General features: G+C 36.0%; 1 protein-coding gene across 1 annotated transcript; it reads left to right on the forward strand.

Annotated features, from left to right (window-relative positions):
- Positions 1-21,799: 21,799 nt before the first annotated feature.
- On the forward strand, positions 21,800-22,513 carry LOC132286334 (agamous-like MADS-box protein AGL80). Its single transcript, XM_059788657.1, has one exon. The coding sequence runs from the start codon at positions 21,800-21,802 to the stop codon at positions 22,511-22,513; it is 714 nt and encodes a 237-aa protein (XP_059644640.1).
- Positions 22,514-27,296: the final 4,783 nt, after the last annotated feature.

Here is a 27,296-nt window from a genome sequence, read left to right on the forward strand (position 1 = left end):
ATAATACAACATCCATCCATCCTTTATTTAATACAGTACTTCATTACAACTTGGAAATCCTACGTCAGGGATCCCTAAATATAACCCTGAGAGTTCAACGTCAAAAGTAAATAAAAACTGAAACTGAAGTATTACATAAAACTTCTACCCTGAACTGGATCGTAAGAGTAGATGAGTTCGGATGGTGGTCCCACACTGCTAACCTCAGCCTTGAAACGGATACTGACCGTATCCTGAAATAACAACAATGGTGGGTCAACCCCACGAGCAAGTCCTCTCTACTATGACCCAAATCAGAGAATCAAATAAATTACTATAGCTGTATACATCCTAAGGGAACTATCCCATGTATAACATGACCTCAACCAGAATAGACGGTGATCACTTAGACTCACACTAGGTGGTCAAGTGTCGCCTTTCCCTACCCGGGAAATCAGCTATTATACATGGTGCACGATACTGACATCACAGACTATAACGAACTACACAGTGATAACACCTCTCAAAGTACTGATGAATATACTGAGCATACAAATTAGGCAACACATGCCAATAATATTACTAAATAGACTGAGTATGTCCATTAGGCAACACATGCCAATAATATTAAACCACATACCCCGACAGCCACACATCTGTCTATAGCAACGAATGCATAAGGTATAAATGAGTTTAAACTTATTAGCCAGCTCACATGGTTCTATATGGCAACACATCCATACAATATAAATGCGACATAATAAACAGTCCATTTATTCCCTGAAATGCACACAGCATAATAATCATGGTTTATATATCAATTAACAGTATAAACATCCCATAAGATATCATGAATAATTTATCTGACTAAAACCATGGCCTTATTTAATTTAACAGTAATGTTTGATACCATTTAATACGATAATAACACTATTTATATTTAACAATGTTGTTAAATAAATCACATTAGTATCCGTACTGTGAACGAGCCAATAAATGCTTAAAAAAGATTAATCGGTCATAAGAATAAGTAACGGGTGTTAAAATAATAATTTCGTGGCCCGTTAAACCCGTAAATACCAACACAGTACCTAAAAATCCAAGTTTAAGGTTCTGGAATTTACAAAACAGGCCCTAGGGGTATTCTGGTAATTTCCAGTAGCTGTAGAGACCCCACACGCGCCCTCACGCGCCTCCCAGAGCCTCCCCACGCGCAGCCCAACCTTCCCCACTCTCCCACGCGCCTCCACGCGCGTCTGGCATCAGCCACGCGCGCGCACGCGCTCCCACGCGCGCGTTGATGGCTACCTGCAGACGTGTCACTTCCTAGTTGGTTGGCTGCATCCGGACTCCGTACTCGCATCACACCGGATCATCTCACCCTATCTTCCCTCCATCCAACGCCCACAGATCCGGGTGTACCGCGGTAACATGGACCGCGGTGCACCGGATCAATCGCTCATGTTAATGGCCCAGATGCGCGCGCATACCCTCCTATGGTGCGCCGCATCACACCGGATCACTCCGGTCGTCTCCCCCATTGCCGGCGACCGGAAAACTCGCCGAAAGGTCGCCGGAAATTGCAGAAAATGCCCGGAAAATTCTTAAAAATTCTAAAAAAAATCCCTAATGCCTTAAGGAAATATTTTTAGCTATTTTGAACATCATAGGATAATAACTAATTATATACCATCCTAAATAATTAAAAATTCATTAATTTAATAAACTAAAAAAAATCATTTAATAAAATTTAAGCATGCTCTCAATGCCCCATCATAATCTAAATAATTTAAACAATTAATTTATGGATTCAAAGGGGAAAAATAGATAATAACTTGCCTTTTTGGATTTAAAATAAATCCGCCGGTCTGCGCGTAGTCGGGTAAAATCGCCTACACCGGTCCAAGCTTCTTTCTCTTTCTCTTTTCCTTTCACTCTTATAAAATAGCTCACTAGAATTTATACTTTGCTTCTAGCTCCCTTTCTTTTCTTCTAAGGTAAGGTAATTAATTTATATACAAAATATATAATATAAATATTACAAATATCTAATTTTTTTCATCTACTAACCATCTTCCCAACCATATGGCTTTAAGTCCACCCATAAACATTGATGAAATCCTATCATAATCTCTAATTTCATCATGACATTGGTTTAATACTATAATTATTATTATAACTATCATTATTATTAATAAACTTTTATAATTATTATTATTATTATATTATTATTATTATTATTATTATATACAAATTAAATACTTTAATTAAATAATAATAATTAATTTAAAACATAACCAATAAAAAATTCAAAACTAATTATTATACTATATAGAACATAAAATCAATATTACATGCACAATTAAATGAATAAATTGACTACTTTAACATACACAATTAATTCACATGCACAATTAAATGAACTTAATATAACAATGTAGCATGTAAAATAATAGGTAAAGGAATCCACACATAATTGAATTTAAATAAACTGAACTCTTTAATAAAATACGGGGTATTACATTCTCCCCCCCTAATAACGGAATTTTGTCCCCGAAATTCACTACATACCTGTATTAAAGAGCTCTGGATACTTGGCACGGATAATATCTTCCCGTTCCCAAGTAGACTCTGTAGCACTATGATAACTCCACTGTACACGTACTAATGGAATAGTCTTCGTGCGCAGTATCTGATTCCTACGATCGAGAATACAGTAAGGTTGTTCCAAATAGGTTGCATCGGGTTGCAACTCAATCTCACCCACATCAATGTGTTGATATCGATCTTCTTCCCGTAGAAATTTTCGCAGCATAGATACATGAAAAACATTATGTACCCTATGAAGATTATCTGGTAGAGCCAGACGATAAGCTACTGCCCCAATCCAATCTGTAATCATAAAAGGACCCACAAAACGAGGCGATAACTTACCCTTTGACCCAAACCGCATTACTCCCTTCATAGGAGAAACCTTAAGCAAAACCTGATCACCAACCTTAAACTCCAAAGCACGAGTTCGACGGTCAGCATAACTTTTCTGTCTGCTTTGAGCTGTACGCATCCGATCCCTAATGATAGCGATCTTTTCTGACGTATCCTTAATAAATTCAGGACCTAAAAAGCTGTCTCACCAACTCCAAGCCAACAGACAGGAGACCTACACGGTCTACCGTACAAAGCCTCAAATGGTGCCATACCAATAGTTTTCTGATAACTATTGTTATAAGCAAACTCTGAAAGCGGCAAAAATTCTTCCCAATTGCCCTTAAAATCAAGAACACATGCCCGTAACATGTCTTCTAAAATCTGATTAACTCGCTCAGTCTGTCCATCTGTTTGAGGATGATAAGCAGTGCTAAGATAGAGTTCTGTACCCAAAGCCTGCTGAAAGCTCCTCCAAAATCCTGATACAAACTTCGGATCTCTATCTGATACGATGGACAATGGTACGCCATGAAGTTTCACCATTTCTGCAATATACAGCTTAGCATACTGTTCTGACGTAAAGTTTGACCGAACAGGCAGAAAATGAGCGAACTTGGTCAATCTATCAACAATGACCCAAATAGAGTTGTGATTATGCTGTGAAGTAGGTAATCCCTCTATGAAGTCCATGGAAATACTCTCCCATTTCCACTCTGGTATGGGAAGTGGCTGTAACGATCCTGGCGGTCTCTGATGATCAATCTTAATCATCTGACAGGTGCTACATTTAGAGACAAAGATAGCTATATCTCTTTTCATGCCGGCCCACCAAAACTGGCGTTTCATGTCCTGATACATCTTGTCTCCCCCTGGATGTACAGAGAACTGAGAAGTGTGTGTCTCTCTCATCACAACATTTCTCAAATTGTCAGCTGAAGGCACAATTAAACGTCCCTTGTACCTCAATCCTCCATCAGTCCCTATAGAATAAAAAGGAACATCTCCGGAGGCTAACTCCGAAACCCGATCAATACACTGTTGATCTGAGAGTTGCGCTTGAATGACCTGATAAATGATAGAAGGAGTTACTACCACACATGCCATAAAAGCGTCTGCTAACTCATCAACAGTCTTCAAAGCATCCCACTCTGTTGCAAACAAAGCTGAAAGGATGACATAGGGTCGACGGCTGAGTGCGTCTGCTACAACATTCGCTTTCCCTGGATGATACTGAATAGAGAAGTGATAGTCTTTCACGAATTCCAACCATCTGCGCTGTCTCATATTCAGTTCCCTCTGTGTGAACAAATACTGTAGACTCTTATGATCGCTAAACAATCGAAAAGTCTCCCCCAAAAGATAATGTCTCCAAATACGCAAGGTAAAAACCACTGCTGCGAGCTCTAGGTCGTGAGTCGGGTAATTAAGCTCATGAGGCTTAAGCTTCCTAGACCCATAAGAAACTGGTCACTCTTCTTGCATCAACACACAACCCAAACCCTTCAGAGAAGCGTCGGTAAATACTAAATACTCGATTCCACTCTGAGGTGTGGCTAAGACAGGTGCAGAAGTTAACTTACTCTTCAATTCAGCAAAAGCAGTCTGACAAGAATCATCCCATACAAATGGTACATTCTTCTTAGTCAGATGAGTAAGTGGACCTGCAATTTTGGAAAATCCTTGGATAAACCTGCGATAATACCCTGCCAATCCCAGAAAACTGCGAATCTCTGTCGGTGAGGTAGGCTGTCCCCACTCCATAACGGCTGCAACCTTGGCTGGATCTACTGCTAACCCTTCTTCTGACACTACATGTCCCAGAAATTTGACCTCTTTCTGCCAAAATTCACACTTCTCAAACTTCGCAAACAACTGATGTTCTCGAAGTGTCTGCAATACTGTGCGTAAATGTCTAGTATGGTCCTTCTCCGACTTAGAGTAAACCAGAATATCATCAATGAAAACAATGACAAACTGATCTAAGTATTCTCTGAATACTCTATTCATCAAGTCCATAAAGACAGCTGGAGCGTTCGTTAAACCGAAAGGCATAACACGAAACTCATAAGATCCGTACCTCGTGAGAAATGCTGTCTTTGGAACATCTTGTTCTCTGACTCGTAGCTGATGATAACCAGACCTCAAATCGATCTTTGAGAAATAAGTAGCTCCCTTCAACTGATCAAACAGGTCATCAATTCTGGGCAACGGGTACTTGTTGCGAATAGTGACCTTGTTCAGTTCTCTGTAATCAATACAAAGACGAAGAGATCCATCCTTCTTCTTTACAAACAGTACTGGTGCTCCCCATGGTGAAGTACTCCTACGAATAAATCCCTGGCTGAGCAACTGCTGAATTTGATCCTTCAACTCTCGCATCTCCACTGGTGCCATTCTGTACGGCGCCTTAGCAATAGGCGTAGTGCCTGGAGCTAAATCAATGACGAAGTCTATCTCTCGACTCGGTGGCAAGCCTGGAATCTCCTGGAATACATCCTGGAATTCCTGTACTACCGGAATACTGTCAAGAGATACCGCAGTCGCTTCCTGTGAGTCCTCCTCAAGAACGAATAAATAAGTGCTAGGCCCTCTATCAGGTTGTGGTACAACAAGAAGATACATCTCCTGTCCTGGTATAGAAAATACAATAGACTTTTCGTAACAGTTAACCTGAGCATGGTACTGAGATAACCAGTCCATCCCAAGTATAACATCATACGAATGCATATCTAACACTAACAAATTTGCAAGAAATCGAAGCCGGCCCATATCTATAAGGATATCACCGCTATACTCTCGTAAAGTTACGCCAACTCCCAATGGTGTATAAATATTAAGAGGTTGGTCACATAACTGAGTCGTCATACCAGATAAGATAATAAAAGATCTAGACACAAAAGAATGTGATGCACCAGTGTCAAACAGTATACGAGCAGTTCTACCATGTATAGAAAATATACCCTCAATAGCCTGAGGAGCCTGCGCATTATGTGGCATGAAGTTATAAACTCTGCCATGATGCAACTGCTGTGGAGGTTGTCCCGGAGGAAATGGTGGTGCTGGAAGTGCCGGAAAATTCTGAACTTGCCCACGTGGCATCGGTGGGGCCGGTAGAGGTAACGGCTGATTAGGTCTCGGCTGCCCATACTGTCCCTGCTTAGCTTTGGGACACATCTTGGCCGGATGCCTAATCTCTCTACAGTGATAACAACGTCCCGTAAAAGGACCTGCCTGCCTTCTCTGTTGATTTCCCAACCACTGTTCCTGTCCGGTCTGAGGTACCCCACCTTGTCTACCCTGATTAGGGACTCCATCCCTCTGCACATCTGGGTTTCCTTTGTTTTTCTTCCAAGGTTGATGTCCTTGAAATCTGCCCCGATCATTGGACTTGGTACCACTGCTGCTTCCTTTCTCCACTGTCTGGTAGTCTCGGTTAGCCCGCTTATCTCCCTTGGACTTCCGGTAATCACTCCTCATCTGGCAATGCTGTAAGGCGGCATTAACCACCTGGATATAAGTAGTATATGCAGGACTATCTATGATCACCACTTTAATCGGCCATATCAACCCCTTCACAAAGCGGTCTCGCTTCTTTTCTTCCGTATTGACCTCCTCTGGTGCAAATAAAGACAAATTAATGAACTTCTGTTCATACTCAGCCACAGTCATATCCTCCTGTTGCAGATCCAGAAATTCAGTCTTCATCGCTGATCTTACTGACATAGGAAAATACTTGTCGTCAAAGCGAGTCTGAAATTCAGCATAAGTCAATCTGGTCCTGTCTTCGACAGTAGTAATAGACTCCCACCACTGTAATGCATTGCTTATCAGCATAAACGTAGCTAGCATCTGTTTCTGCACTTCGGTACAGATTACCATCCGAAGATGACGCTCGCTCTCCTGTTTCCACTGATATGCTAACAGGACATCTGTGGACCCTGCAAATGTTGGTGGATTTCCCCGAATGAACGAGTGACGAACTTTGTCCTATGACATTGGCTGTGCCACTGGTTCAGGAACAGGTACTATCGGAGGAGGTTGCTGGTTTCGTAGAGCAGATGCTACTCCTGCTGCTACAGCTCGTGCAATGATATCAGCAACTTGAGGGGAAAATTCCTGATTCTCATTTTGAGTTAGGGAAATACTGCGATGACGGTTCGCATTCCTTGTCCCACGCCGAGACATCCTTCTTTTAAATTCAGAAAAATCTAACGTCAGTACATTATAATGGACCGACTAAAAGAATACAAAGAATCCTAATACTTAGGCTCTAATTATCAGAATACACAACGCGGAAGTATAGTAATCACAGATCCCTAAGACGCTCGAACCTGGAATGCTCTGATACCAACTGTAACACCCCCACATTTTCCACGCATAAGTTGATCAGGCTTATACACGAAAAACGAGGGATATCAAAAACAATTGGCAATATACAAGCATGGAATACAAAATGATGGAAATAAAAGAATTTAGACAGGAAAGAAACATTAAATAATACAACATCCATCCATCCTTTATTTAATACAGTACTTCATTACAACTTGGAAATCCTACGTCAGGGTTATATTTAGGGATCCCTGACGTAGGATTTCCAAGTTGTAATGAAGTACTGTATTAAATAAAGGATGGATGGATGTTGTATTATTTAATGTTTCTTTCCTGTCTAAATTCTTTTATTTCCATCATTTTGTATTCCATGCTTGTATATTGCCAATTGTTTTTGATATCCCTCGTTTTTCGTGTATAAGCCTGATCAACTTATGCGTGGAAAATGTGGGGGTGTTACAATGGGCCTATTTAATTTAAGTATGAGTAGTGCTATTACGAGCGCGCTGTCACGAAGTGATTCCTAAGATGCTTGAAGGATGGAAGACACGCATGCTGGTTGGCAAAGAGTAGAGTTAGACTGGGAATGGTTTCAGGGAAAAGGGCGTGCAGGAGCACAGGATGAAACCTCTTCAGAGTTCAGGCAGGTCGACTCGGTTGAGTGCGAGGAGCTTGTCGCTGGTCGTGGACTTGACTATGAAGAAGGAAGTTGGCCATCCCTGCACAAACTGGTCGGGAGCTGGAGCAGTTCCCCTGACGAGGCCATAGCAGGCCGAAACCAGTTAGCATGTATCCTTGGGAGGGCAGGTTGTGGTGGCTGACTAGGGCGCTTGAGCGAGCTGAAGCAACGCCTTGGTGCCGCACTGGCCGTGTCGCTGCGCCAAATCTCTAGGCCCGTGACAAATGGTATCAGAGCAGGACTTGGGGTAAAGCACGGTTGGGTGCCCCTTTGTCGGTCCGGGAGGGGTCAAAGAATGAAGACGGTGCACTGAAGTTGCGTTGATGAGGAGGAATCAATGCAGTTGGGGGGAGAGCCTCCATCCCCTAGGAAGAGGCGTCTGTTGAAGTTGCGCACTAGAGGGCCGGAGGGCTGCGCGCACCAAAGTTCGTGCTTAGTCCTTGGGTGATGCAAACCATGGTGAAGGGCGAGCATCAAGTCGGCGGGAGGCCCTTACTTGCTCGGGATGTCGCGGAGGCGGCATGACGGAGAAGAGTCACGTCCTTGAGGAGTGGACGTCCCCTTGGTCCGAGGCCTATCATTGAGTGAGTGCAGTGTAGGGAGCTGCACAAGGAAGCGATAGTGGGAAGGCGAGCATACCGCATGGAGGCAGACTTTGGAAGGGAGTGGACGCAATAGTGAAGCGCCACACTGCGACGAGGGCGTCGTAGGATTTGGGTGGGGGAGAGTGTCACGAAGTGATTCCTAAGACGCTTGGAGGATGGAGGACACACATGCTGGTTGGCAAAGAGCAGAGTTAAACTGAGAATAGTTCCAGGGAAAGGGCGTGCAGGAGCACATGATAGAACCTTTTCAGAGTTCAGGCAGGTCAACTCGGTTGAGTGCGAGGAACTTGTCGATGGTCGTGGATTTGACTATGAAGAAGGGAGTTGGCCATCCCTGCACAAACTGGTCAGGAGCTGGAGCCGTTCCCCTGACGAGGCCATGGCAGGCCGAAACCAGTCAGCATGTATCCTTGGGAAGGCAGGTCGTGGTGGCTGATTAGGCCCTTGCGCGAGCTGAAGCAACGCCTTGGTGCCGCTGCGCCAAATCTCTAGGCCCGTGATAGCGCGCTCGCAATAGCACTCACGAGCACCCCGTTTTTAGCCATAGGATGTGTTTTCTTGAGATTCGGGAACACTAAAGAAACTCAGTTTCTCTCTCTTCTCACGCCGTTTAACCCAACTTTATCCTATGTCACTTAAGTTAATTTTTTATTTTTATTTTATGGGCTGGGTCTTCTTCTCTTTCCTCGCGTTCTCTCTCTCTCTACGTCCGCAAAACTGTCGTACAAGCCCCTTGCCCTCTCCTCACCATACTCGGCTAGCTCATCTTCTCCTTCATCTGGTCCAGGTAGTGAGGGCAAACTAGTGGAAGAAAACCCCTATACATCCAAATTTCCTATTCTTCCCCTTTCTTTTATTTGCAGACCCAAAAACATTTTTTTCTCTCCCTCGTCCTTTTTCTCTCTCCAGATTCTCCAGTCACACCGTTCATATCAGACCCAATTTTCATCAGTAAGAGAAGATCCTTGTGAAAAAGGACGGAACAGGGAACGACAGAGGTGTCGGCACAAGCTGAGAAATGGAGTGCAAAATGTGAAACTTGAATGCCAGGCAACCCCGAACCGCAAGAAGCTTACCGGCGAGGAATTGCAGAGAAGTCCATGATGGCGTGGTTGAACTTTGCGCTGGCGAGCAAGGATTTGAACCCGCAGCTTGAGAGAGAAAAACAAGGAACCAATTAATTTTCAGAATGGCGGTCTGTAGCTTGAGAGAAAAGAGCACTGTTAAGTGGCTTGAAAACAGCGAACAATACTGACTTTGAAGAACCAGAGAGAACACCGGAACCGGGTCAGAGAGAGAAGAGGCCAAAGAGATAACCATATCTGTCCGGCGAACCACCGCACCAATTGATTTTTTTTTTTTTTTTTTCTTTTTTGGTCTCTCCTTCAAAACATCCATTCTAGATTCAAACTCATTCCAAAGTTGAAGACGCACTACAAGAAGAAGATGAAAAAAAAAAACCCATGCCCATGTGAACACAACATCCAAGGTAGAATTTTACAGCCCCTTTAATTTATTCTCTCCCATCACATAAATTTCAATGATGAAGGGAGAAATTTGGTGAGATGGTGCATATAGATTTGGGTTACTCCAGTTGGTGCTGGCAGGGCAGTGTGAGTATTGCAAAGAGCTTGAAGGAGGAAGAGAGCAGAGGGCCGCCGGTCATCAGAAGAGGAGTTCAAGAGGTCTTTTAGAGAGTTGAGACAGCGGGAGCCAATTAACTTTACCGTTTTAGAGAGGTTTTTTTTTTCTTTTTCTTTTTTGAGAGAGACCCAGAAGAAAAGAGGAAAGGAAGAGAAATAAAGAGGGAGTCATCTGCAGAGACGAAGAGAGAATAGTGGGTTTGTTGAAAGACATATGGAGGAGAGAGAATATGTTTTGCTGACAGAGGAGAGAGAAGAGGAACTGTGCTGAGAAAGTTGGGTAAAACGGCGTGAGAAGAGAGAGAAACGGAGTGTCTTTAGTGTTTCCGAATCTCAAGAAAACACATCCTATGGCTAAAAACGGGGTGCTCGTGAGTGCTATTGCGAGCGTGAGAAGAGAGAGAAACGGAGTGTCTTTAGTGTTTCCGAATCTCAAGAAAACACATCCTATGGCTAAAAACGGGGTGCTCGTGAGTGCTATTGCGAGCGCGCGCTCGCAATAGCACTACTCTTTAGGTATTGGGCCAATTTAATTATGGCATTAGGCCGATTTACAATATTGGGCTGGTAAATTTTACATAGTCTTAAATAGTAATGTCAAAAAAGTCAATCTAAATCTTTAAATTTCATGAAATTAATAGAGTACAAAGCATGTTTGAAAACGTTAGTTTGTTACAAGATTTTTTAAAGTAGAAATACGAAAACATGTTTGTTCAAAAGTGTTGCAAGTTTTAAAAATATACGCCGTAATAGTTAGTTTAAAAATGTCATTTTCAATTTTTTTTTACTGTTCGTCGCTATAATACCATTGTTACAGTGCTGAAACATGTAAAAACATCAAATAGGTGTTTTGATTTTTGTTTACCATTCTTGAAACATGTTGACAATGCAAAATAAAACATTTTTGTATCAAACACGTTTTTTCATTATTTACTGTTATAGTACTCGACAAAAACAAAATCACCAAAATCAAAATAAAAAAGCGTACCAAATATGACCTAAGTATGTCCGTCCATATATTGTGTCCTCGAGTATTCAATAAAAATAAAATAATGATGGGTATAAAAATAAAAATAAATATAAAGTAACTCACGTGGTTTGGTGGAATGTCTGTAAGCAGAGAGTCCAGCAAACAAACGGTGGAGTTCAGTAATGGAATAGAGAACATTTTGCATTGCTTGACTCAACTCGACACGACAATTCCATGATTGACAATTCCATGATTGAGGTTGTTCTCTGACCGAAAAAGATGAATATGCGATCTTTCATTGGCAAAGAGAGGTAACTTTTGATTTTAAAAAAAAAAAAATAAACCATTTCTACCTTCTAAAGTTGAATTGTTTGGATACACATTCCTAATGTTTTTGGGTGATTATAGTGGTCTGTTTGAGTTGGACTTTGTTTCTTTAACTTTTCTTATGCCTTTGGATCTCTACCCATTTTTTTTAGGCCCATTGGTATGCCCCATTCCTGTTGTATAGTGTTTTTTACACCAATTAACATAATCGTTGAAGTTGAAAAAGAGGAGATTACAACTAATTAAAAACCGCTAAAAAAAGTATTACGAGCATCTTTAGTACTTGTGTTAAAAGAAATTTCGTTCTCAAATTTTTTTTCAATGCATCATTTAAACTCAGACTCCCAAAAACACAACTACTTTAATCATTGAAGTATAATCACATTCCCTTTCCAAATAGATAGCAATACCAATCTAATGAAGGAACAAGATTAGTTCTCTAGATGTTTTAGTCCAATAGAAGTAAAATATTCGGAAGGCAATACATGGCTATTTAACTTTCTATAAAATTCTCTAGAACTCTATAGGATTCTAAAACTTCTTTTATGTTCTAAAATATTATAACCACTTCCAAATGAGTGTAAATCACGCCTTACACTCTTAGAATCAGGTCATTTTCACTGCGCACACATGTTATAACAGTAAGGAAGGTCTTTATAATAATTTTTCTCACACTATCTAAGTCTTTCTCTTTCCACTCTCTAAGCTTTACTTCACCACCACCACCATCATTATCCGGTTTAACCAATTACCCTTTCTTTGGGGTCTAATCTCCAAAAAAAAAAAAAATTAAACTAAACAAAATAATACGAAAAGTTAATTAAAATCCATCGCCATCGCAGTCATGTGCTACTCAATTCCTATCGCAGTCATGTGCTACTCAACTCCTATTGAAGGGTTTTTTTTGGTCCTCCATTCCTTTTGAAGTTAACCCCGATGACTTGGACTGCTACAATGCCATTACATGATTCTCTTGTAAATATGCTTACTAACTAATTATTTCAGTCTCCCCTGTTGAATGAATGCATTACTAACTACTTTTAAAAAATAATAATAATAATAATAAAAAATAAAATTACTTATAAAAATAATATTATAATTCCAATTCGAATTGGATTTGGGTCACTGACACCTCAACTTAAACCACACTTAAGGGTTGCCATATTTCAATTGAGGCCCAATCTTAATTACAAAAATGTTTGTTAAAGTCTGAAAAAATGAATGGTCTTGGGTTAAGTTCAGCTTAATCCCTATAGATTTTAGGGTTGCACCTCTAACCTGTGTGAGTGTTTTTTTTTTTTGAAAAAATATTTTAATATGTATACATATATTTTGTTACCCAATGACAATTGGACTTGTCTGAATCCAAATTCACTAATGCCATCAAGCATAATCTCTCAGATAACGTGATTAGGGAGTCAATATGAACTTCAGTGGATCGAATCTCTATACAGACATTAAGTTATAATTATTACGGAGTATTATTCAATTATTTTTTCCTGATTTATACATGAAAAAACATAGCTTGGAAACCGAAATTAGATTTTTTATTTTGGTAAGTACCAAAATTAGAAATTAAGAATGATACAATAATTAAGTAGGGTATTTTAGTAATCAAACTTTACAATGTACCTTGAGATTTATGTCGGAGATTCTTAAAAAAACAAAGAAATGATAGGTTTTTCGACTTCAATTGTCGATTTATTCTCTGAATACAACGTGATTGGATCACGTTGGAACTCTTAAAACAAAATCCCGTAAACATCTATTTCTTTTCGACTCATTCCCAACCACGTTATATTCAAAGAATGAGTCGACAATTGAGGTCGAAAAACGTATCACTTCTCAAAAAAACACTATCCCACATGAGAGTTATTTTTTCTACCAACAATCATATTTAAATATCTCTTCTTAATAAAATCTCACCAAATAAAATTAAAAAATCTCGTTCAATAATAAAAAAATCATACTAGCCAATTGGACAACAAAATTGACAAGTACAACTCCAATCCATCGAATTGACAAGTAAAAAATTAGCTACAATTGAGAAAACTTCAAAGATTCAAGTATCTTAATTGTACATGAATGTATTATCTTTTCTTTTTAATTAAAATATACCCTGGTGTGCATTTAGGACTCTTGAATTATGGTTAAATGAGAACTCAAAGTTACATGAACGAAAATGATAAGAATATAAATTATTTTAATTGTCGAAAAAAGAATACCATATATCTAAAATGAATAACAAACAATCCTGACATCAAATAATAGGGGTGGTAAAGTTTGACACAATTTGTCAACACGACTCAAACACGGCACGAGTTAAATGGGTTTGAGTTGACCTTAAAAGGGTTTGGGTCATAAACGGGTCGACACGGTTAACCCGTTTAGTTAATTGTGTCGTGTTTAGGTTGAGAGGGGTTCAACCCATATAACCTGTTTAACTATATGTGTCATAAGTAAATTTCTAGTTAAATTCCAAAATAACTATCTAAACTTGTATCTTATAATTTATTTTTTTATAGATTAGAGATTGTTTAGTAATTTGGTTGGATTGAAATTTATATTTTTCTAATATTTAATGTTTGATCGAGTATTATTAATAATTTAAATAATAAAATATTTGATTTTATTAAACAGGTTATTAAATGAGTTACACGTGTTACCCGTTTAATAAATAGGTCGGGTTATGATTGAGGGTTATTGACACGATTATTAAATGAGTTATGTTCAGGTTGAGCTGTTTAGTAGAATATCCTTAGGTTGACACGACACGATTACGACCCGCGAACACGAATTACCAGCCCTATCAAATAAAATAGTTATTTATTTATTATTATTATTATTATTATTTTAACCATAAACATATGGCCTAGCAGTATTAGATCTCCACTTTTTAAAAAGAGGTCCAGAGTTCTCTTCAGCAATTATTTAAGAAAAATATCAAATTTGTATCAGGTGACTCGGGTCAACTTATACAACCTAAGTATGTGTAACAAATTATAGTTCATTTAAGGTCCTATTTGATACTGTAATTGTTTTTGTTTTATGGTTCTTTTAAAAAAAATTATTTATGTTTATATATATATATATATTTAAAATTTCAACCATACCGCATGCGTTTTGAAAAAAAGACCAAAATTAGAAATTTTGTTTCCAGTTATTTTGCATTGTAACAACATAAATAAACTTACCTTAAAAAAAAAAAAAAAAATTTATCCAAATGAATTTATATGCTGTTTACTTTTCAAGAAAAAAATGAAAAAGAAAGCTGTCCTGTCTCTCATTTGAGATGTTTTTTTAGATGGAAAAGCATGAAGGAGAAATTATTACATGGTTTAGGATTATGAATCCAACTAATCACGAAACAATACATTAATAAAAATTAATTGATAATGATATAAAATTAACACATTTAATTATGTGTCTCAGGATTGGCCAGAGAGCTAGCAGGTGCCACGTGGAACCATGGAGATGGAAGTTATGTGTACAAAGATTTTGACTTGGAATCAAATTAAAAAGGGCATACTTGCGCGGGATAAGGAAAGTATGGTGAGTTGGAATAATCCGTTATACATTCATTCAAGAATTAATGCATAACATATTGATATCCCGTGGTTTCGGCTTCAGTTATTTTCTCTCTCATCCATATATTCTTGCCCTATAAATTAACCCCCACTCCCATCTTTCTCTCTCACTGGTGTTTAATTTCTCTCTCTAAGTCCTCTCAGTGTCTTTGTTTTCTCCATTAATATTCCACGGAAGAAACTGTTTAAAAGTAAAAATGGCGGATGAGAGAATAATCAACTGCATTGACATCTTCTTGGCCATCCTCTTGCCTCCCCTTGGTGTTTTCCTTAAGTTTGGTTGCGGGGTAATACTCACCACGTCTCTCTCTCTCTCTACACACACACACACACACACACACATATATATTACATGTCATGTGTGTGTCGTGTGTGTAGGCAGTTAGGCACATGTTTGTGTACGCATGTAATTAAGCATTACAAAGCAGGTTTTTTTTCTTGCTTTTGTTAATGAATTATACAAGCTAGGGATTTTATGAATCTCAAATGTCCCTCTTTAAAAGTTTTTATGATACGTGTTCATGGGGAAAGCTGTGAAGTCTTTTGGACCATAAAGACAATTAGCCCTTTAGAATATTATTTAATTAATTACATAAACACACACACACACACACATATATTCATACATGAGTGTGATTTTAGTTAATTAATTATGTTGTGAGGATGCTGGATGGATGCAGGTGGAGTTCTGGATCTGCGTGTTGCTGACCATCTGTGGCTACTTCCCTGGAATTATCTATGCTATTTATGCTATCATCAAGTTATCACCCATCAACTCCTACTAGGTAATTCACCATTAATTAATCAACCATATTCTCTCTGTTAATTACCACCCTCTATTGGTCAGGGTGTAATTTTAATATTTAAATTATTTGACTATTTTTTTTTTTAGAGAAGTGAGTAATGAAGGAGACTTTGACAATCTTGACAAATTTTTTGTAAATATAGACGGATGGTATCCAGGGCGGAGCTAGGATTGCAAAGTAGGGAGGGTAAAAATAATTAAACATGATTATTTAGTGTGTCATCCATATTTTAAATATCATCCATATTTTAAATACATAATTCTCATGTGTCAGTCATTCAATTAATCCTAATAATCTACAATCTTCTAACACATTTACACTTCCTAACTCTAATGTGTTTTCAAAGTCAAGAATCCACTAAAATATGTTTCATACAAGTATTAAAACAAACGCCTGCAAGAATGAAGAATGCAAGATATATATATTCCTTATCAATAAATTCATATTAGAAAGTAAGACCTATATGTTTCGCCCCTAACTAGTTATTAATTCATTATATAGCAAATCACCCAATTTAATAAGAAACCATCAGGTCATCAACAAAGCTTCTTTTTTTTTTTTAACAAAAACAAAAATCAACATTTCGCTAGATTAACAATAATAAAACATTGAGTCTAGGTCTTTTTTTATAGACTAATAATGTGTTTGGTTTGTTGGACTGGAACTGCTATGTTTTATTATGGTTTTTTTTGTGATTGGCCTGTCCATTGTTCGTGGACTTGCTCATATTTAAGGCTCGGCCTTTATAAATTTTATAACTCCTTTTATTTATAGAAATACTATGGATTAGGCTGATAGGAAGAGGAAGAATAATACATGAGCTTATAAAAATAATAGTACTAAATTTTTTTTTTCAATTGGACCTGGACTATAGCATAGGTTAGCCCATTTCTAGTTCCTCCCCTGATGGTATCATAACATCGATGTTAATAGTATATAATAACGTAATTTCATTCATCACCGACTCCAAATTATTATCATTTGCCTTAATTTGGATAAAGAGAGTGTTAAACAAGTAACTTTTACTTGTGTCCTACCCATGACTATAATACCTAATGATAAAGCAAATTTTCATTATGTTTTGTAAATCAATTTGTAGATAATAAAGACATTGCAGTAACAACTGATTAAAGTTTTGACAAATTTAATGCAAGGGTGTCCTATTCTTTGTTTTTTTTTTTGGCAGGTGGAGATATGCAACGGCTTTTAATTTCTGCTGATGGGTTGATGAACGGTGCTGATTTGATTTACTTGAAGCTATTTGGTTGCGTGTCTGTTTCTAGTTTTCTTGATTTGTATTTGAAGTAAGTTTTGTATGTTAGTGTGGGTCATCATAAGCTCATCAAATTTGTGATCGATCAGGTGTTTAGGTTATTGTTTATCTATGGTTTCATGATTTATTTTTAATGGTTTCCTCTGATTTTTCAGTCAGAAAAATATGAAGTGTTCAAAAATTGAACAAATTCGATTATTTTATATGAATAAGGTCCATGAGAATATGATGTTATTACATTATTACCATTACTGTGACAATATTTTTCACTTACATAAATATTATCAGGTCACAATGCAATGTACGTGATGCCCGGCCCCTGTCAGTCAAAATTTTCCCAAAACTCGTGCATTCAAGTTGGAAAAGAGAGAAAAATAACTGAAAATTCAAATTCGTCAATAACAAAGTAAAACGACACTGTGTGAAAATATATGACACATATCTTTATTTAATTAAAGTTTAAATAATGGTGGTTGAATAAAAAAGTCGGTTTCATATATATATATGTAATTTAATCTCAAATGGTCACCAAACAGCAATATAATTTTAGGATTGATGACTATTTATTTATTTTTTGCAACTTTACGTTCACTTTATAGTTATTAACTTTGATTTTGGTCATTCAAATTTAATTTAATTACCTTTTATTGTTATAGTGATATTGAATTTGAAAACTAAAAATAAGAAAAGAGTGATTTTGTATTAAAAAGAAGTAATATAGGTCGATTTAATCTAATAATCAGTATAGAAAGTATGAATTGTAAGAGATCACTACTATATATATATTTATTTACTTATTTAGTTGTTTAGTTTGTAGAGTACTCAGCTCAAAAAATGAGTGTGTCCGTGTTTGAGTATTCGGGCGGAGTGAATTAAGGTCCTAAAAGGACACACCAAAACATATTTTTGTTATTTATATATATCTACATGGTAAATTTTAAAAAATGCCTCCTAAAGTTTTCTATTTTACTAAAATTATCTCTTTTTCTTTTCTCTTTCACTTTTCGAATTCCTTAAATTTTCTTTTCAAAAATAAATAAATAAAAGAAAAGGAAAGTTACAGATACTACTCCCCTTCTTCTTGTCTTTATTTTTTGGTTTTCACCACTTAAAATTTTTTTTTTTTGCGCAATGTATAATGTATGTACTGTAATATTTTTTCTTTTCTTATTCTTTTTCTTTTTCTTTAAATGTGAAAAGTCAATATTACTCTTCAATATTTTATTAATTCTAATTATAAAAAGACACCTTTGCCCTCTGGTGCGAGAATCAATACCAATCACTGTTGACGCCGGACAATGTTTCGTCCCTAGCTTCATGGTAAATGGGTTTATCTATCAGCTTTTGCTTCATTAGGACAATTTCAAAATTTTATAAGTATTAATACAAAAAATTATAAATGTAGAAAAATAAAATGAAATAATAATAAAAAAAGTAATAGGAGTGGATGTCCCCACTGAACCCACATTTGATCGGTGCGTGTTCTTACCTTGACTAGCAATGCAAATATGCTGCCAGTTCAAGTTTCTTACCCAAACCAAATGTTTGTGTGCTGTGCTGTGCTGTGTTTTTTAAGTGTCCGTATTATTGTACCAATATATGGAATCCCAACTAAACTTCAAATTTGGTTTCCATGTTTTCTAGTATGCTTATTTTTTTTATTTTTTTTTATTTTATTCAAACACAAATACCAACAAATATAAACAACCCAATGTGCATGAAAGAATTATTTTGTTCCACTAAAAAGACTCCAATAGGTTAATAATGTAACAATTACTTTGAAAATTATTGCTATGGCAAATCACAGAATCTTCTCTTTAATTTACCATATTCTATTTATGTATCCGAAATAGTAAAATATTTATAGCATCCGTCTTCATAGTGCTTGCAACAAGTTTTCTCTCTTCGATTTTTTAAGTAGAGTAGCCATTGTTTTCCAAATGCGGGAATCCAAATGCACTAACTTGTTAGCTTGGTGATGGTAAATGTGTTGAATATTTAAAGTCACTCCCATCTCCTTATTTTTTTTTTTTCAAAAATATTTGTTCTTACAAAAATCTATAAAAATCTAATTGATTATTTTCTCTTTCTAGATATCTAAACAATAGACAAAAAAATCTAGAATAATTTCTTGCACCTCTTTTAAATACTTTAGAAATGTGTATAAATTTTATCACACCCACTCAAACATTCTAGATTAAATTAATTCTCTACTTAATTTTTCAACTTTACTCTTTATTTTTTGTAATTATATATATTTAATTTTATTAAATATTAAAACTTTTTAATGTATTCTCTAAAGTAGTATTATTAATCTTTATTTAAAAGTGTTACCACAAACGTACTCAACTCAACTAATAATTTTAACACATACCCTATGCATTATTTCAAGTTTTTGTTTGATTTTTCTTTGTAATTTAAGTATAAAGAAATCGCGAGAAGCCCAATATGGCATCAACAACCTATCAACCCAAGTCTCGCTAACAAAGCCCGGCCACGAACAACTCTAAATACCCAACCTAACAGAAATCACTCAGCCCAGAGAAAAAAGCCCAAGAAAGAACACGAGGAAAGAAGGTTCAAACGAATAGAAGAGATTTCTAATGTCCGTCCCAATTTAAGGGTCAAGTTTGGGGAGTAGTAATTTTTAAGACAACATCAAAGGGCCTTTGGCCTAATAGTATAACTTTCCTATCCTCAAAGAAGAGGGGAGGGGAGGAGAGGGGTTCGAGCCCCGTGGGCAAAAAAAGGTGTATGTGTTTGTTTTACCATTCAAAAAATATATATATACATATTTTAAGAGGACTTGCCTTAGAAAGTTACTAAATTGTCCTTTTAAATTTTGAATATTCAAATTTGAAATTTAAAACTCAAAAAACATATATGAAAAGATGTGAAATATATTGTTTAAAAAAGGAAAATGGACACTTATTTTGGGACAGAGGGAGTAGTTTATTTGTTTATTTATTTATATTTATATTTATATTAAAAAAAAAAAAAAAACGAAAAAGAAGATTTTGGAAGTTCCACAAAATCCTAGCAGTTTGGTGGTCTGCATAAATTTGATCGGGTCTAATACATCACAAAAACGCTACAGAATTGAATCTAATTAAACCTATTTTGCGAACTCAAATTCTCTGCACATATTTATCGCAGTGCACTAGAATGAAGTGGCTAGGATCAAACCTGCAGCAGATTAGACTGCTGAGTTAATCTTAAGCCATCTTCGGTATTGCTTTGCAGTATAATTATTTGTGCGTGATCAATTCAAAGATATAGTCATTATAGGTTCTCTCCATCTATCTAATAATTTGAGTGTCCGGCAGAGTGAACATCAATGTTCAAATCCAATAATAAAAACAAATTCTTACATATCTCACAAACAACCATAAATAGAAAATTGTTGTATCGTAATTAATTTCCAATGTATAAATGAGGTACAACCAAGCAGATTATCACAAAACCAATGGTTTCGATTCAATCCATTAGGTTTCGATTCAATCCATTATTTCATGTCATTATTAACATTAATGTGCTGTGCAGAAAATAAAACAAATTATTCTCCAAACAACTCATATAATCTATTGCCTCAATGACACCAATGCCTAATTATCTCTAGACCAAATATATCATATGATCATATATATATATATATATATAAACTATTATAAATGCTATTGATTTCAACATTCAATTTTCTAGATCAAATTAAGGACACCTCCTAATTATCTCTAGATCTAAGGGAAAATTTTAGAATAATCCCAAGGGACACCCTCCTAATTATATCTAGACCTAAGGAAAATTTTAGAATACTCGGAAACTATTGTACCCGATCTATAAGCCGTTGAATGCAATGGTGACACCAGATGGATGATCCAATAGCCGAGAGACAGTATTATAAAACTTCCTCCAAGATATCATATATAAAGTATAATTAATGCCATTGATTTGGGCATTCAATTATATAGAACAAAGGTGGCATCCTCCTAATAGTCCCTATTAACCTTATGTAACAATGTTCAATAATGAGATTAGTACTAATTATTTGGTGATATATAGGTTGGTATTAGAATCTTATACATAAATATATAATGTGTTGTACAGAAAAGAAAACAAATTATGCTCCAAACAATTCACATAATCTATTGCCTCAATGACACCAATGCCTAATTATCTCTGGACCAAAGATATAGTATATAAAGTATTATAAATGCCATTGATTTCAACATTCAGTTTTCTAGATGAAATTAAGGGTCTTCCTCCTAATTATCTCTAGACGTATGGAAAATTCTACAATATCCCAAAACTATTGTACCAAGAGACAATATGATAGAACTTCCAAGATTTCATATACAAACTATAATTAATGCCATTGATTTGAGCATTCAATTTTATAGAACAAAGGTGGCATCCTCCTACTTAGTGAAAATACAATATAGTCCATATTAACCTTATGTAACAATGTTCAACAATGACATTAGTACAAATTATTTGGTAATATATAGGTTGATATTAGAATCTGAGTTATTATTGTCTCCAACAAGGACATAAATTTACAAATCTTCTAAAATTAATTTTGGTATCTCCATAATTGTATATATATCATTGGCCATTTGGAGCTAGAAACCACACACTTTTGCAAACTACCATAAACTAGTTTCTTACCTTTAGCTATGACTAGGAAGAAGGTGAAGCTAGCATTCATCACAAATGATTCAGCAAGGAAAGCTACATACAAGAAAAGGAAGAAGGGACTGATGAAGAAGGTGAGTGAGCTGAGCACCCTATGCGGCATTGATGCCTGCGCCATTATATATAGTCCATACGAGTCCCAACCCGAGGTTTGGCCTAACAACATGGGAGTCCAACGCGTGCTTGCGCAGTTCAAGAGGATGCCAGAGATGGAGCAAAGCAAGAAGATGGTGAACCAGGAGAGCTTCATTAGGCAAAGGATCGCGAAGGCGAATGAGCAGCTCAAGAAGCAGCACAAGGACAACCGGGAGAAGGAGATGACTGAGGTGATGTACCAGTGCTTGACCGGGAGAGGGCTGCAGAATTTGGTCATGGCGGATTTGACTGACCTAGGGTGGCTGATTGATCAGAACTTGAAGGAGATTTACAAGAGGGTTGAGTCATTGAAGAAAGTGGTTCCTACCCAAGTTGCACCGGTGGCGAACACGAGCAATGAGACGGTGGTGAGGAATGGAGTGCATGGAATGGATCAGAAACCGGCTATGGAGTTGGCCATGGAGGCCATGCAAAGGCCACAGTGGTTCACAGAGTGGATGAACAACCCTAATGAGCATTTGGGGTTTGGTGGGGATGAGATTATGAATCCATTTGGGGATAACCATAATGCTATGTGGTCTAGTGCGTTTTTTCCTTGAGAGATATGTGTGTTTTGTGGACTTTTTCAGTTACTTTAAGCTTTCTTCTTCCTCGAGTTCAAAGGTGTGTTTGTTTTTCTTCCTCCAATTCTATGTATTTAAATGATTTTAAGAAGTCTCACTTGAATTTTCTGAACAGTTTGGTTGATTTCATGAGGATGAGTTCATAATAAATTTTAGATTCTTAAATTTAGAAAGATGTCCAACATTTTCTAATCGAATTTATCCTGCTGTCAAAATCCTTATCTTAATTTATTTTAAAAATTATGTAATGATTTTCATGATTCTTAGAGCTGCTCTATTATTGATAGGCCAAGGAGGTACATAATTCTCCACATAGCGACAAAATAATCTTCTCATTTGTCATATGATATAGAAGATGATTAAAAATAATAATAATAATAAAAGAAATTGCAAAATATGATCTAGTGGTCAGTATATTAATACAGACGTGTTTAGAACACTTTTACGAAGAGATATCAAAGTCAAATAAGCTCTTCAAAGTTTCAAACCAATGTTGACAATAGTAATATAATCTGATAACATCTGATTGTTATTAGATAATTTATATGTGAAACATAAATAGTCAAAATGAATATATAATACTCAAAATGACATGTATATCAAAAACAAAAATTTATTATCGAAGAACTGATTTCCGTTGGACCGTTTCGTCTATTGAACTGATTTATGCGCCCATTTAATAATGGGCTAATAATGGTTTGCTTATTTGTGGACTTTATGGCCCACTTAACCGATCCTATTATACACAAAGGCTTCCATAGCAGGCCCAAGAGAAAACCAACCCAAAGTAATCTAAGCATATTTCTAACATGGGCAGTGCTAATTTAGCCGAAAACCCAAAACACCAAGGCTATTGGTAGTCCACCGGACTTTTCACTTCAGGCCATCAAAAGTCTTTTTGTTTTCGGTTTTACAATTCGACCAAGTTCTTTATTCTTTAATTAATCATTTTCCTTTTCATGATTGAAAAAGTTATTACATGGTCCAAGAATACATGATTTCCATTAATCACATTTTGATGCATAAACTTGTGATTGACGGGGACTATATAAGTCTAGAACCATGTAAAAATTCCTCTCACAATTTTGATTCTTTCTCAAAACCCTAGTAAATCATCCAGGGCAACTGATTCTTTTGCCAGTTCAGCCAAAAACTTACTTTTATTGTGAATTTTAACACTAAATGTTAGACACAAACACAATTTGTAGGACTTGTTTGATAGATGCATGTTTGGATACATCAATAGTTAGCTGGACACAACAGAGACTGGTATACTTTTTCAACCAACCATTTTGTAGTAATAGCATGAGCTATCGAGTCTGAGAATAAAGAGGGACTGTAATGTCATTTCAGCATGGTGCCAAATGCACATTCTTTTGCATGAATTGGTGGTATCTATCTACTAACAGAATCAAATTGTTTATTTTTTTGGAACAACCACTGCTAATACAGATTTTTCATCATTGATTTTATTCTATATTATCAGCAATATTGATATATATTCACCATAATGCTTTTGGATTTGAGTGCTAATATTTCTGTTTGTTCTTATCAAATTAAACAGGCTTGTTAATTCCCTCCTTTTATTTCCCTATTCTGTTGTACCATTATTGTCATGAAGAATAAAGTTTAACATACAGAGAAAAGTACTAAATATACATAAGGAATAACAAGCTTTCAAAAGGATGGAGAAAATTTTTACAAATTTGATTCAAACATATCTATGTGTTATATATATATATACTGTAAAAGAATAAAGTGGAAGGTTGAGAAAAAGTTATATCCAATGTACAGTGATTGTCCCGGAACAAATCAGTGAATCACCATCCTTTTTCATGGAAATTTAATCTGTTAATCAGTATCTCACAAGCTGAATATGAGTGATCGTATATTAGTTCAATAAGTTTGTACCATTGCTGCAACCATGTTTACATTTTTCGAAAATCTCAGTTCTCAACTTCTATGCTAAATATGTACTCAGACCATGCATTTCAGCTAGCATATATATATATATACACACATATACATATACACATACAAATTACAGTGATCAAAAGTGCATGTGCTAACATGCAGAATTAGAGAGGAGACAGTCGTGTATACACTCTTGTTAAAATAGGAGTAATAGTGAGACAGAGAACAAACACCAAAGCTTGAATTCCTTAAATAAAACATAGTAATTGTATGTCTAAAACAGACTACACACAAGAGAAGAAGATTAAGGACAGAGCAAAAAAGAAATCTTGATACTATCTACCTTCATTATTTATAATGGAAAAATTGACTATAATCCATGGTATGAACTAAATTACAATGTCCGCGCGCGCGTGTTAAGTTTCTGAGCCATATTGAGTTGCAGCATGGATCCTGGCAATGTAGTCTGAAGCTTTCCTGTCAATGCCAGGCTCAGCCACCCACCGGCCTCTGTCCTCGTCGCTAGGCCACACTTTGTAGGCCATCATAGAGTCCCCCCATGCATCTTCAACTCTCCTGGAAGAGGAGGACTTCTTAGCTTTGAAGATGTTGAAGAATGAAAAAGAAGAAGACTTCTGGTTGTTGCCTCCCATGGTGTGTACTCTCTTGGATTTCAATGGCAATGGAGGACACTTGAATTTATAGTGTGAGGTATGCTTTGTTGGGATTGATCCAAGGGTGGAGAATCCAGAGTGAAAATCGACGTGTATGGTCCAGATTAAATGAAATAAGATTGAACTGAAATAATTCTATGCTGGTAAAACATTGACAAAGCACGTTCAATTGACCTAAACAAGCTTGGTGATTGGTTCAAAGACCAGCTTTATGGTCTTTTCTTGTACTAGCATCTCACAGAAAATAAAATAAAATATTTGTTGTCCCAACTTAAACTCACTTATTACCCCACTAATAATTGTTGTACATTTGTTTTTTTCAACGTATAGTTAAAAATCATATTCAATTATATTATATAATTAATTTAAAATTAATTAAATATCTATATTGACGGTTTTCAGGACATAGTAGCATTGGCAGGAATTCAAGAGATAAATTTTTGAGATCTCGCTTTCGAATCGCACTCTTGACTTGAATGGTGCGTATATAATGGGACCGATAAACGTACTTTAAGAAGAAAAAAATATATCTATGTTGACCACTATATTAGATAAAAATATTATTTTACTCTAAAAAATAAATATTTAACCGCATTCATGTGTCATTTTGTTTAAAAATTTAACCCGTCCAACGCGTGAATGCATACCCATATCTGATACACAAGGTCAAATAACACATGTGGTTATCACTTACCTCACCTTCAATTTCAACACAAACATGACTACCATCATCTTATTATATTCAGAATGTCCTTACACTTTAGTTCATAGCCAATGGGTTAGTAACCTAGCGATATCAATTTCTTACATTTCAAAAGAAGATCAGGGGTTCAAGTGTCAGAAAAGACAAATGTGTGTGAATACCAACTAAGAAAAAAATAAAAAATAAACACACTTCAGTCCATACCAAAGACAACCAATAACTTAATATATTCTATCTTCTCCACATTTTTATGCTAATTCAACCAAAAAGGGTTGTTTTTTTCCTTCTTTTATTTACTATATCCAAAAAAAAATAAAAAATAAAAAAGGGTTTTTTTTATGTTCATTTCATTTGAGCCACTAGTTATGAAAAATCTACACTCTCAAAGTTAAAGAATAAACAATAGCTAGCTCATGTAGCTATAGATAATATAATTAATTAGTTATAATAATATCAAGGGTTGTATAGTCAATCATAGCCAGATGGAAATGTGTCATCCTTAACACTTTATTAAGATACTTTGCAAATTAAATTAATATGATCATCTTGACTGAACAGATTACTATGACCTGTAAGCTAGGTAGGTTCTCTCTATAATGAACCGTTACGGATACGCTATGCACCTATTTAAGTATAAAATGAATTGTATATATATATAATTAGTGCTGTTTGGCAATATTACACTTTTTCAAAGCATATTTATCAAGCTATGAATCAAAACCAACAAGACCTTGAAAATATATCAAAGCAATATATAGTTTATAATTGGTAATGATTCTCTTGTTAGCCCATCAGAAGATATATAAAATATATAATGTTTCTACACAGCAGTCTTTTGAATGTACAATTATTGGTCCACAAGCTATATTTATGAAGAGAACAAATTAACTTTATTTAACCACGTTCTAATGTTCACATTGGTACATTTGACATAAACAGAAACAATGTGTACATTGTGATTCGATTTAGACATGATCTGTATATTATATGAGGTACCTAACTCCTTAGATGCCATATTATGATTTTGACTAGCTAGTTTATATTTATCACACTTACTTGACTAAATTTGGTTATAAAGCTTGAAGAAGATTATTTTAGGGCAAAAAGCAAACGTGAGAATTATTATATAAACTTGGGAGTGAAGGAAGAAGTCAAAAAGAAAACCTTTAGGCCTCTTTTGAATCTTTTGAGTGCATGTATTGGCTTCTAAGGCCAAAGCTAAACAAAAAGTTGGCACAACTTTCCCTCTTAGGATAGGGTTCTTTGCTTCACAGAACTTCACAAAAGTTGGCATTTACCTCCCCTGCAGAAAGGTGAAATAAGAGAGTTTCATAAATAACACCGATCATTCTCCCATTTGGTTCAGATATCAGTAATACCGACTTCCTCTATCATAAAATTTGATACTCTTGTTTGTTGATGTCATGCTTAGTATTTACTTAAAATTCGAAAAAGCCCTTAAAAAACT

The sequence above is a fragment of the Cornus florida genome, unplaced genomic scaffold (genome assembly GCF_030987335.1).
Source record: "Cornus florida cultivar Cherokee Brave unplaced genomic scaffold, ASM3098733v1 CherokeeBrave_3.0.0_Hap2_Chr02, whole genome shotgun sequence".
Lineage (NCBI taxonomy): Eukaryota > Viridiplantae > Streptophyta > Magnoliopsida > Cornales > Cornaceae > Cornus > Cornus florida.

Coding starts and splice junctions, on each gene's coding strand:
- LOC132286334 (XM_059788657.1), top strand. CDS start 21,800: ATGACTAGGAAGAAGGTGAAGCTAGCATTCATCACAAATGATTCAGCA.